Consider the following 12434-nt stretch of genomic DNA (forward strand, 5'->3'; position numbering starts at 1 on the left):
ACAATATGTACATTAAAGCTCATTTGCAAAACTATGGGAATAAAGAGGGTGACACACCCGTGTCATGCCAACACGCCAGATGTCATGGGAACCGATAGCAGCTGGGCTGGCGCATGCAGGCTGCGTGTGAAAGGCTCCCCCATCTGCAGAAATCCTATCCCTCTGTGAAACCAGCAAAGGATTATACACTTTTGATAAGGTCCTCAAGACGTTTCTATTACCAAGAAACATCTGTGGAACCAACAAATTTTAAATGTTTATTGTTGAGACATACCGAGGACATTCCAAAATGTGTTGCTTGTACACAGTAGCCATTAAGAAACTACCCCACTCAGACAAAACACACTTGTCTTTAGTAAATCAGTCCGCAGGCTTTCCCATAATCATTTTTAACAATTGGATTACATGTGCCATCTCCCTCCAGACTTGCAATAATTTCCATGTGCGGGCTTGTTTCGTGTTTTTAATTTGGTGACGAGTGACTCGAGTCAGTCTTCAGCATAATATACAAGCATCGTGGTTTGACTGAGGTCACACTGGTGGTGGCAAAAAGGGGGAGGAGATATACTCTGAAGAGACTCTGTACAGATGCCAGGTCCAGAACACTTAAATTAGAAGGGCAGCTAAAGAAGAAGCCATGATTTCGTTTCTGAGAGAGCTACAATCCTCGCTCTTGACCTCCTACAGTTGATATTGCAGCGCCATCTGAAGACTGAAGTTGGCTCCAGGCTTCCAGATGGGAGTTTTCAACCCGCAGTAGGCCGTTGATCTCCAACCTTCTCCAAGCCTTATGTCACACACCTAAACACAGAATTTCGATTTTCTTTAAATTTTCATTACATACATTTTTTTAGTCACCGTCATCACCGCAGTGCCACTCCTGTCTGCCTCCCAAGTGCAGGTGGAGCAGCCATGTCCACTGGCTCAGCAACAAGCGATGCTGAGGACTATGAGACGTGTCACAGGAGGACCGTGACCCCTCTAAAGAGGAAGAGGAAAATCCCGTGCTACAACCCCGGCGGTTACACGGATGAGGAGTGGGACGATGACGGGAGAAGCGGGCAGGAGCGCAAAATCTCCAAGGCGGAGCAGAAGGACGCGCGTCAGTTGCAGAGAAATGCGGCCAACGCCAGGGAGAGGGCGCGGATGAGAGTGCTGAGCAAGGCGTTCTCCAGACTGAAAACGAGCCTGCCGTGGGTACCGGCGGACACCAAGCTGTCCAAACTAGACACGCTGCGACTCGCCTCCAGCTACATATCTCACCTCAGACAGCTTCTGCAGGATGACCGCCTGGAGAGCGGCTTTGCGCACCCGGTCAATCTGGTATGATCGCCAAACTTGCGAGAACTTTGTAAGCATTTTCAAACGATAGCAAAAAAAAAAAACAAAAAAACTTCCATGTCGAAGTATAAAAAAGGGGGGAATTCTTAATGCCTGTTTTATATCTGATTTTTTTTTTATTGTTACTGTAGTCTCTAAAACAGAAACAAACAATGAACTTCATAAAAGTATAATTCTGCAAATATTTCCTGATGAAGCTTGTGTCTCCCATTTCAACAGACTTGGCCATTCTTGATGACGGGGCGTTCAGAGGACTCAGACATCACAACCACTGTAAGACTCTGTGGAGCAACAGCCTAGGACTCCCCGCTGCTTCTTCTTCTTCTTCTTCTTCTTCTTCTTCTTTTTCTTCTTCTTCTTCTTCTTCTTCTTCTTCTTCTTCTTCTTCTTCTTCTGCAACCTCAAGTCGCCTTCTCGATTCTCCCCAAGATAATCAACACTGGCCTCAGAGGTCAGAAAGCCTCGTACTTATGCAACTTTATATTTGTCTGGGCTCATTTGAAAAACTCTGAAAACATCACTCACGATATTTCATGAATCCTGATTTTTATTTTTAAAGAGTTTATTGATTGTGGTGCAGCCCAAGAACTTCAAGGGCAGGATTCAAGGATTTGAATAATAAAGACTCAAAGATTTAGAAGATGGTTTTCCAAAGGGCATGAAAGGCACCCAAAGCAGGATGTTGATGTTTGTTTTCAAAGAATATATATGTATTTTTCTTGAGCTGTAACTATTTTGTGGAATGTTTATACTGAGTGTTACGTCTTGTCTTCATCCAAATTTTGACCAAATCTCTTTGATTTTTAAAAAAAAATCCCACCTCTTTTCTGGATGAGTCAGACCAAAAAGGATACACTTTCTCTTAAAAAACTTCATTTGAAAGTTAGATATGCCAACAATGTGTATCAGTGGGTTTATTTTACTGTAAAAATCAATTAGTGTATTTTATTTTTTTTACTGGCGCTCTGATGAAGGCTGTCGAAGCAACCATTGATGTTCTTGATAAAACATCCTCACACTGGTACTTTTGAATTAGCAATTTCATCACGTTAATATGGTTATTGTGTTTCAGACTTGCATGCCAATTAAACAGTACATATTAACAAATACAAATAACTTGCAGCAACAAAGTTTGATGAGTTTCTATATCTCACTTTTTAGTTTTGTTTCACTATAGAGAGCTCCCTCATAGTTTTCACCCACAACAATAAAGGTCAATAAAGTGCAAGGCTCAGAATACTCCAAATGCCATGTCTCCATATCAAGATTCATAGTGGCAAGAAGTGCAGTAGTTGAAGTATTTGAGTTGTGAAAACCTCATGTATCAGAATCTGATTATCAATTTATGATCACCTATATGAAAAAAAATGAATATACAGTATGACTTTGCAAACTGCATAAAGTTCATAAATGGGAGTATGGTTTGTATAAAACCTTAAAATGTGTATTTATTGTGTCATGTTTGTGATCGAGAGGATTTGTATTTAAGAGGCATATAACTAATAATACCAAGTCTTCCCAGAAAGTTTAAAAGAATTCCAAAGTCAGATGTTTTTTGCATTAAAGGTTTTTGCTCCGTGATTGCATTCTAACAATCATCTTAGTTTTCGTCCCAACATTTTTGGATGGTTGAAATGAAAAGTCTGCACCAAAGGAGTCCAGAGATTGCAGTCGTGATGATCAGAAACATAAACACAAAAACTTGGGGATGGCAAAATAAGAATTTCATATGACAGGGAAACACGTGTCCTGACTTTGCATATGACAATATACAAACGTGCATTAAACCGATATCAAGAATCAGAGAGACATTCATAATTGTAAATGAACATTGAAGTATAGTGTTTCTACTTGTCTTTGTCAATAAATATCTATTTGCCAAATATATTTAAACATGCTGTTTAGTGTACAGTTATTAGTGTTTCAGTGAAAACAAAATCTCCCAAAGTCCAGGGAGACACTGATGTCCACACCTGGACACCTGGACACGTGTTCACACGTTTACGCCTCACATTTTTTTCCGCAAACACACGCTTTCCAGACAGGGATGGGACAGTAAACAACCAATTGTTCACCCAGAAATCTGAAAAATAAAAAAGTAAAGATGGACCTGGATCCTATCCTGCTGGGACAGACCAGCAACGTTCTCTAGATGAATAAGAAAAAGATGAAGACGGTTTTCATCAAGTTGTTAGAGTTGCAGCTGTTGGAAGTTTTTTGTGAGTTTCCCAGACCTTTGAGCAGGTCTCCTGGGAAGAATGAGCCACTCTTCAAGAGCTGGACAGCTAATGACCTGCCTTCTCACACTCCATCTGCCCCCCTGTCCTCACTGCATGCATCCACCCAACGCTCTACCAAGGAAAAGTAACGTTTCCACTTTGAATGCATTGATAAAGAGACGATGAAAACAATGCCGCACAAACAAAACGGTGATAGTTGTGGATGTTAGTTTTCTGGAGTGACGTTTAACACTTGGGAACAAACACCATTTTATGAAAACACTGTTGCAAAATGTGTCACTAGAATGAAAATGTGCAGCAGGGGTACTGCTGCACCACTTTATGATGTGACATGAGTGACATCCTGTGGTGAGGAGTGTTAACACACCACAGTAAAATCTACTGTAACTGCATTACTTTTTTTTTTGAGGAGAATTGTATCTTTCTTTCCTTTCTTTCTTCCCGATTAAATGAGGAGTGGGTTGTCGCTATTGTGGTTCTCAATTGTAATGCTGGAGTAATACCTCATGCAATAATAAGGTATTTTGTTACCCCCCCCCCCCTCACCAAATGCAATACATTTTCACTTTATTATCACGTAACACATGTTGTCACCAACATCAGTATTAAGTGAAATTAGGACAAAATGCTGTGGGTGGATTATGTGATACTGTGATTCCTTTTGTTATCAAAGAGCAAGAAGGCTGTCTGCATACATAATTACATACTAAAGTTGTGTAATGACTGGCATTATAGTCAGCTCCATGGTGAAATAAAGAGCTGCTGTTCATTGCAATAAATAATGTTGGTCAAAGTAATAATTTTTTGAAAAGCAGGGAATCATAGCTCATTACTAACCCTGTGATAGTTGTGTCGTGCTGTGACTTATATATAATGCAGGTGTAATAAAATATGATTTTATTTGTATATCTATTGTGTCAAGCTGCAACAGGAATTAAAACTGGCAGTAATTTTCTGTAGAGCCTTGTGTTAGAATGAGCATGTCTGTACAGTTTTTAAGCAGGTTAAAAGACCTCTTGAAAACCACACCATACCTTGGCGTAAGATTTAAAAATGAGCAGTCTAACACTATGTAAGGCAATTTTTATCGGTGTTTATATAATTAAGGGTCAATGGAAAATTCTGATGAGCTAGTTCTAAAACTGTGAGTGTGTCACCATATTTGTTTTAAGTTAACTTAAAAAGAACACAATACTTTCTGACAATGTTTTATCAGCAAACAAGGTACACTATCATCCCCATGTGACTAGGAATGTAATGTAACACTGGAATAACAGGGGTTGAAATAACAAAAAATAAAAGATCAAGTTAATAATGTATGAACTCAGCTTATTTGTTTCAGTTTAAGTATTACTGCTTTGTCATTGTATGTGTAAATCTCCTTTCAGTGGCCAAATGCCAGAAATTGGAATGTTGTTTTTCAATTGCTTTGCATAAAACAAAATTGATATTTAGAGCTGGAGACTGTGAACAATTTGACAATGTTAAGAAGTGACAGAAAGGTGGAAAAAAAAACACAAACGCTTAACATTGCACCATCGGTGTGTATCGATTCAAGGCTACTTCAGAAACATCACAAGTAAGTGTCCAGCAGAAGGCAGTATATCTTTAGAATAGCCACCTCAGTCCCTCTGGCTGCAGGCTTGAACTGAAAATACCGTTTATGTAGAGGGTAAATGTTGAATGTTATGTTAAATTGTATAAATTAAGTGTTTTAATACATTATTTTGTACAACATAAATTTAAACGAAACTTAAATGTTTTGTTGATTCCTATCAACCCTCTTGTCCACCTCAAGCCACCATTTCATTCTGTGTGAACTCAATGCTTCAATATAAAACTGCACTCTTAGCTCTCAAAGGTTAGCAAAATACAACTCTTTTTTTTTTCTTTTAGTTCGACCAAAACATTTTTCATTTGTCAAAGAATTTCCATTAACAGGAAGGAAGTATCGGTCCAAAGCCAACACCGGGGGTTCAGCGAGGCTGTCTTTGTATCTGCCCCAAAAGCATTGACTTTGGGCCTTAAAGCCTGCAGGAAACCAGCCTGGATGCTTTGAGCTTTCCAAACCCGCTTGGTGAATGTTTGTTATTCAATATTCAGTCACTCAATACCACTAATGAGAAAAGGGATATGTAAATCCCAAACTATTTCAATCACGTTTGCCTAATGTATACACTTCCCCATGAAGAGATTAGTTCCTCTCAGGCTTTGTTTAAAAAGTACATTCCTCCCAGGTATGAAAAAGTCAACCCTTCAACCTGTCATCCAAAGACAGGAACTCCTAAATTATTGTTTAGTGAATGCTTACAAATTATAACAATTATTACTACAGAATAATAATACAACATTTTGATACTAAGTTCTGTTCACACATACATAATTCAATGTAACCTAAATTGAAGAACGCCAGGAATGTGTCCATGAACTGTGGAACCGCAAGTGAGGATTCTTGCAATGGATCCAAAGCCGAACTCAGCAAAATTTCTGTGTGTAATTTAATTTTTTTTGTAATAATGGAAAGACAGTTATTGTTGAGAGCCAGATAAAGCTCTGTGAAATCTTCAACTGCTAGGAGTACTTCTTCTATCACTGTTATAACAAGCCCTGTTACTATCAATAATAACATTAAAAACAACACAAGAAAAGAAAAAACACAGTATTTTAGAAAAAAACAGTGATATGCACAAATGCATTTACGAACTTTGAAAAGGACAAATCATCAAATTACTACGTCTACTACTACTGATGATGATGATGACAATGATAGCTGGATTGATATTAAAAGCAATGACAAGAGGTAAAAGGAAACAAAAAGAAGAATAGCAAGAAAAATAACAACAGCAACATAGTATATTTTTACCACAGATTTAAACAATATTATAAAGTGCTGAGAGAAGTGTAATAAGGAGAAGGAAGTTCTTGTTTAATTACAATTTAGTGAAACTCATCACAGGGGCAGAAAAAAACATGTAATTTATTATTAAGCAAGAAATACGTTTACATTTTTTATCTTGAATGACATGAACATTTGCAATATATTTACATATAGTACTTGGTTTTAAAAATGAAGGACCTCTGTGGTGCGGCTAAATATTGCATATTATTATTATTATGAGAGTGGTTATGTACAGCGTATGTATATACGTCCTCCAGTGTGCATGTGTGTAAGTGGGAACGCGATACATCTGAGCAAGACTTCCGGTTACTCTGCAGAGATGACACACTCTTCTGTTAGATAGGTGATTGAGTTACATTTCAGGACTGGCAGCCTGGTCTCAGGAGAAAATAGAGGCTCTTTGTGTGAGGATGAGCTGGACTGTCTGACAGAGAAGTTTTAGTCGACCTGTGCCACGGAGCAGGAGAAGGAGGAAAAGATGCAAAAATACATTTACAGGGTCACTGAGGGACAGCAAACAATAGGACTGACAAAACAAAATCCACATCCACAAGCCGTGCGATCTTCACTTGTTCTTTATTGTCTCCAAAACTACCAACTGAGCAGGAGGTGAATATCAGCTATGCAGTGTTGGTTGGGACGCTTGCAAAAGTATTTGGGTGGTGTCTTAGTCTCAGTACATACACCAACGTGAGCCCAGAAGAAAAAGATATTTGTGTTTGCTCCTCGGGGCATGCAGTGCTACCTCAGCCCTATTTACAAGCACTGGGCGGTGCCCCCCGTCCTATTATCTTGTCCTCTCCTTTTCTGTCTCTCACAATGAGATTTACACCGCCAGGCTTTTTTACTGCACTTGTATTATTTAGATGCTAACTGCTCACTGATGCACTTTAATATGCTCAGCGACATGAAAACACTCTGGTGCACGTATACACAGATCACATGAAGTTTAAGCGCTTCTAAATGCTGCACACTCGTAGTGTGCTATAAAAATGGATATAAAAATGTTAAAATCAAAACAAAAGAGGTAGGACGTTGTCATGATTTTTCATCACACAAAATGCAATGAAACTAAACTAAACTACACCCCAATTATGCGCCAATCCACAATTTTAACATAAAAGAACATTTTTTTAAATTACCGCTTCTGAGAGTGAATGTTGAATTGATGGTACTGCAAAATTGTACTTGCATGGAAAATTGGATTTTGAAATTTTGGGTTTGGACTGTAAATCATCTTTTTGTCACTGTACCTGTGTACAATTTTGCTATTTTTTGCCCACTTACAACACCTACAGCCTTTCCCAATAATTGTGTGTATGTCCCGAGTCTTCTGTCTTTCACTTGTAAAGTGTCTTTGAGTACCATGAAAAGCGCTATACAAATCTTAGGTATTATTATTATTATTATTAGTAGTAGTAGTAGTATTTTTGACATATTTCCTCAATAATCTGAATACTTTAGGATTTAATTTCGAAGCTTTTGTTTACTTTAGTAAATATTTTTTCTTAAGCCCTATGTTTATTTTTAAGTTTATGTATGCGGTGAAGTCAGACTCCATAAATGTGTTCACATATTTGAGCAATGGAACTTATTCTGATACTGAGTTCAACACATTTTCTCAGGGAAACAGTTTCAAACCGTCAAAACCCTCAAACCTAATTGAATAGCTGTCACACAGCCCACGCTGTCTATATTCTCACACACCCCATGGTGGCAGACTCACTCTGAGTTCATCCTCGGACACAATAGATACAGCTGCATCCCGACAATGGTGAAAATGCTTTCCTAGTCTGCGCTCTGGGCAAAGGCTCAGTTGCTGTAAGTGGCTTGGGTTTTCCCATCCCTGTCAGATAGCAACCCAGAGGAGAAATTAGTCCCCAGGTTGCTTAAAGGCCCATCCTGTCATCAGTCTGGAGGGATTAGCCATTCACTGCCTTCATATTGTTCTCCAGACCACAATAGGCTGCATGGGGCCCGGTCCTTTGTCATCAACTCTGTTGTGAACTCCTGCTGGGGCAACAAAAGTGTAACACACCTGCGACTATGGATTAGAACTTTTTTTTCCCTCTTTTTTTCTCCTCTTGTCTTTTTCTCTTTCTTTTCTGACACATTGCCCATGGCAGTGCTGGCCACATCAATAGTGATCTGAGAGACAAGGTACAGACTTGGCCTACACGGGTGTTTTCTGGTCACCACCCAAAAGATGAGCTGTTATTTATTTATTTTTTTGAATTAATAAATGACTTAGTTTTATCCTTACATTGTTCTGATTTTGAATGGAAGTTATTTTTATTTTGTAATGGTGAAATTGTATTTTGAAATAACTGCAGTTATTTCAGAGAATCACATGCAAGGGAAGATAAATGTAAGAAAAAAGTAACCTGCCACGCATCAGTCTTATTTTGACACCAATGTATCACCTTTAACCTTGCGGAGAAAATATTCTGTCAAATGTCTCTGATGACCTCATCCAAGCAACTAAATCCCAAATCCAACCTTTTTTCTTAGAGGCTTGAACTTTTCATGACCACGTCAGAAATCAAAGTGATTTCACGGTCACTGTGCAGAACGTGATGTCTTAAAAAATCTCAGTGGAAGAGAAAAATTTATTGAGATGTAGGATCTTTTCTTGTTTATTGCCTCAGAGGACTACAAGTTCTGCACAGGTGCAGCTCAAGACTTTGCAGGCCTTTTAAGTTTGGACCAAAAGAAAAAAATAAGACAACTGAATTTCGGGGTGATAGTGGGGTGATGATTGTATTTTCTTGGGTCAGTCTTTAGAAATCTATCTTGAAATGTAAGCACTATCAAATGTATTGTGTGATTGCGAAGATTGTGTCAATTCCACTACTCATTGAAATGTTGCCTGTTTCAAGTCAAGGAGGAGGCTGGTTACACAGGTAAACCCTCATTATTAATTTGCCGGCAGCATAAATAACTTAACACCACTCCTCGAGTGTTACATTGTCGGGAAACACGCATCTCAAATGCAGAATCTGCATATTTAAAAGTAAACAATTGAACCACTGAATCCAGTCAGATGTTTGTTTTTTTTTATTCTTTATTGTGTTTTTTCTCCCTCCCCGCATATCACTTATATCTCATACTGTATAAAATTCTTTACATCTATTTTCAAAATTGGACAAAGAGATGGTGCAGCAACCCAAAAATAATGCACGATGATCAACTTTAATTCATCCACAAATTCAGTGGAAAAAATGTAGACAGACATACTCACACAAAACCTCATATTCTATTACAATCTTTTTTTTGTTTTTCTTTCAATGATCATTCATTATTTTATCTAACTATGTGGATTGTACATCTTTCATTTGTCACACTGATTTGAGAAGTGGAAGGTAGAGATGTTTTGGGGATTTGTGTGTGGATATTTGTTTTTTTCTTTTTAAATAAACACTATTTGTAAGTGATATGAGGATTGTACTGAATATTATCTTTTGTTTTTTAAGCTTATGGTTAAGGTTGTTAAGACAGAAACAAATTATATCAAACCTGTAGATGAGTTTCAAATATTGTTCAACAGGACATGGACAGACAGAAAAGGGAGGGAAAAAAATCACAGCTTTCCTTTGAGCACAATTGTTAGAAACCTTCAATCAGACGTCACATCTAGTGGATTAGTTTTATGATGCATCCAATTTCAAATGGCCAAAGTGGGGATTGTCTTTATGGAGCATGATGGTCTCTTTGGGCTAAACCTTCGGGTCACCATCACGCACCAAGACACAGCTGACAGCACACCAACCCAGTTAACTCTGTTTGATGGATCACCTGTGCGCATTAGTGCATGATTGTGCAAATGTTTGTGTGTGCATGCAGGTTGGTGAGTGTGAGTTCATAGATTCATGTGTTTGTGCGTGCATGCGTGTGTTACCCTAGAGAGACTCTTATGGCAGGATGGTGTATCAAATGGCATGTTAATTACTCAGCCTTCAAAAAGGGGTTGTCCTGAGTAGAAGTGAGTGGAGGGCTGATGGTGATGTAGTGGCCAGAGCGGCTCGCTGTTGGGAAAAGGCGTGCAGATGAGGGACACGTGGCCGTATACACCTATACCGGGTGATTATGCACACACACACACACACACACACACACACACACACACACACACACAGCCACACAATTCAACTTTTCATAAATATATAATTCCTTTTAACATTTTATTACTTTATAACATCATTACACATATTCAGTCAAAAACTTTTACTGACTGTTCTTTTTTTCTTTTTCTGTCAGTGGAGGGTAATTTTCATGGTGTATTTTTCAATATTTCTATACATTGTTTTATCATTATATTGCCATTTAATGGAGAAATGTCATCCGAGCACAAACCAGAGAAACATTAAAAGGAAAAGCTGAAACATGCTAAGCTTCCTAAAAATTATGGAAATTACACTTACTTTAGGTGATAATCATCTGTGAGATTTATAACCCATGACATATTTTATGAGGTGATTCGGGGCATTGGTTTGTTAAAGTACACGGATTATAAATGTTTTTGTTTTAAAACCTATATGCTTATGATAGTGTCTTTAACAAAGTGTTTATTCACAGTTTTTCTGTGGCAAACAAACAGAAGTACAATAGTGGACAGACACTGGTGTCCGACCCCACCTGACCCTGACCATCCCCCCACCTACACACACACACACACACACACACACACACACACACACACACACACACACACACACACACACACACATAGAGCTCCCAAAGCCCTCTCAGACCCCCTTCTTCTGTCCATCAGATCAAAGCTTACTGGGGGTTGTGAGGGATCTGACCCGTGGGAGAGGTGGAGGACCCTGCTGTTTGGCTGGTTGACGGTGTGGAAAGAGACAAACAGGCAGCTTCGAGGACAGCCTGAGTCCCCCTGGGTTGATGGAGGCCAAAATCTGTGGCGCTTTCTCAAGGCCATGCATGACAGAGGATGTTGTTTGGTCTCACATCATAGAAAAAAACATTTGCGCTATGTTTATCTTGTCTCTACCCCTCTTTCTGCGTTACAAAGATGCACACACACACACACACACACACACACACACACACACACACACACACACACACAAACACACATGCTGAATCGATCTGGCCTCTGTCCTTCTCTGTCATTATATCATACATTTAGAGATGCTGGCTGTCTCTGCCTTCCTCTGTTTCTCTCTGTGTCTCATAGTGACCATGCAGACACATTTCATCCGTGACCTCTCCTCCATCGTCTGAGTATGTGACACTGACTAATTTGCGCTTCAGAATAGAGACAAAACTAATACGAGAAGAGCTGCTCTGTAATTGTGAAGACATTGCTGTGTGGGGGAACAAGATTAGATTGGAATAATGAAACAGCTGTTATTAGTTTTTTAATTACATTTTTTTTAAAGTTTTTATGACATTTTGACAAATCAAAGACAGGACAAATGTAAATATAACAACTACACTTACTTATTATACTTTTGTAAACTCAGCTTGACAATCTACCTTAAATGGACCCTGCTGCAGTGGAGTAAATGTGTGACGTATTTCAAAAATGGCATTCATCTTCACAAGTCTCATACATCTGACAGGAATTTCCTGGAAACATAAACATAAACATTTTCTATTTTTCAAAATGCAATTAAGTATTTCTAATGATATTATTGAAGGAAATAGAAAAGTCATTGGCAGTTATTACAATTCACATTTATATGTTTGAGTAATTATGTATTTAGTAATTGATAAATAATACATGGCATCATGTTCAATACATGAAGACAGAGAAAGCATAAAATTCTGCCACAGAGGTATTAAAATAAGCTTATCTTTTGTTTATTATTAAATGAGTTGATATGGATGAAGAACCTATAAATTTTCTGGAAATGACATTAACAAAACACTATATATAATATAAATCACACTTGTCCCTAAATATGATTTATCATTACATTTTCATAAAT

The 12434-nt window shown here is 38.3% G+C and overlaps 1 protein-coding gene across 1 annotated transcript; it reads left to right on the top strand.

The window, feature by feature from the left end:
• The first annotated feature begins 605 nt into the window (after positions 1-605).
• Positions 606-3040, top strand: msc (musculin (activated B-cell factor-1)). The gene is made up of 2 exons (XM_086150368.1): positions 606-1323; positions 1561-3040. Exons 1-2 carry the CDS (start codon positions 913-915, stop codon positions 1639-1641), a joined length of 492 nt encoding a protein of 163 aa, XP_086006494.1. The 5' UTR covers positions 606-912; the 3' UTR covers positions 1642-3040.
• Positions 3041-12434: the final 9394 nt, after the last annotated feature.

The sequence above is a fragment of the Fistularia commersonii genome, chromosome 8 (assembly GCF_037954325.1).
Source record: "Fistularia commersonii isolate RoL2024-O1a breed Wild chromosome 8, RoL_Fcom_v1.0, whole genome shotgun sequence".
In the NCBI taxonomy this organism is placed as follows: Eukaryota; Metazoa; Chordata; class Actinopteri; order Syngnathiformes; family Fistulariidae; genus Fistularia; species Fistularia commersonii.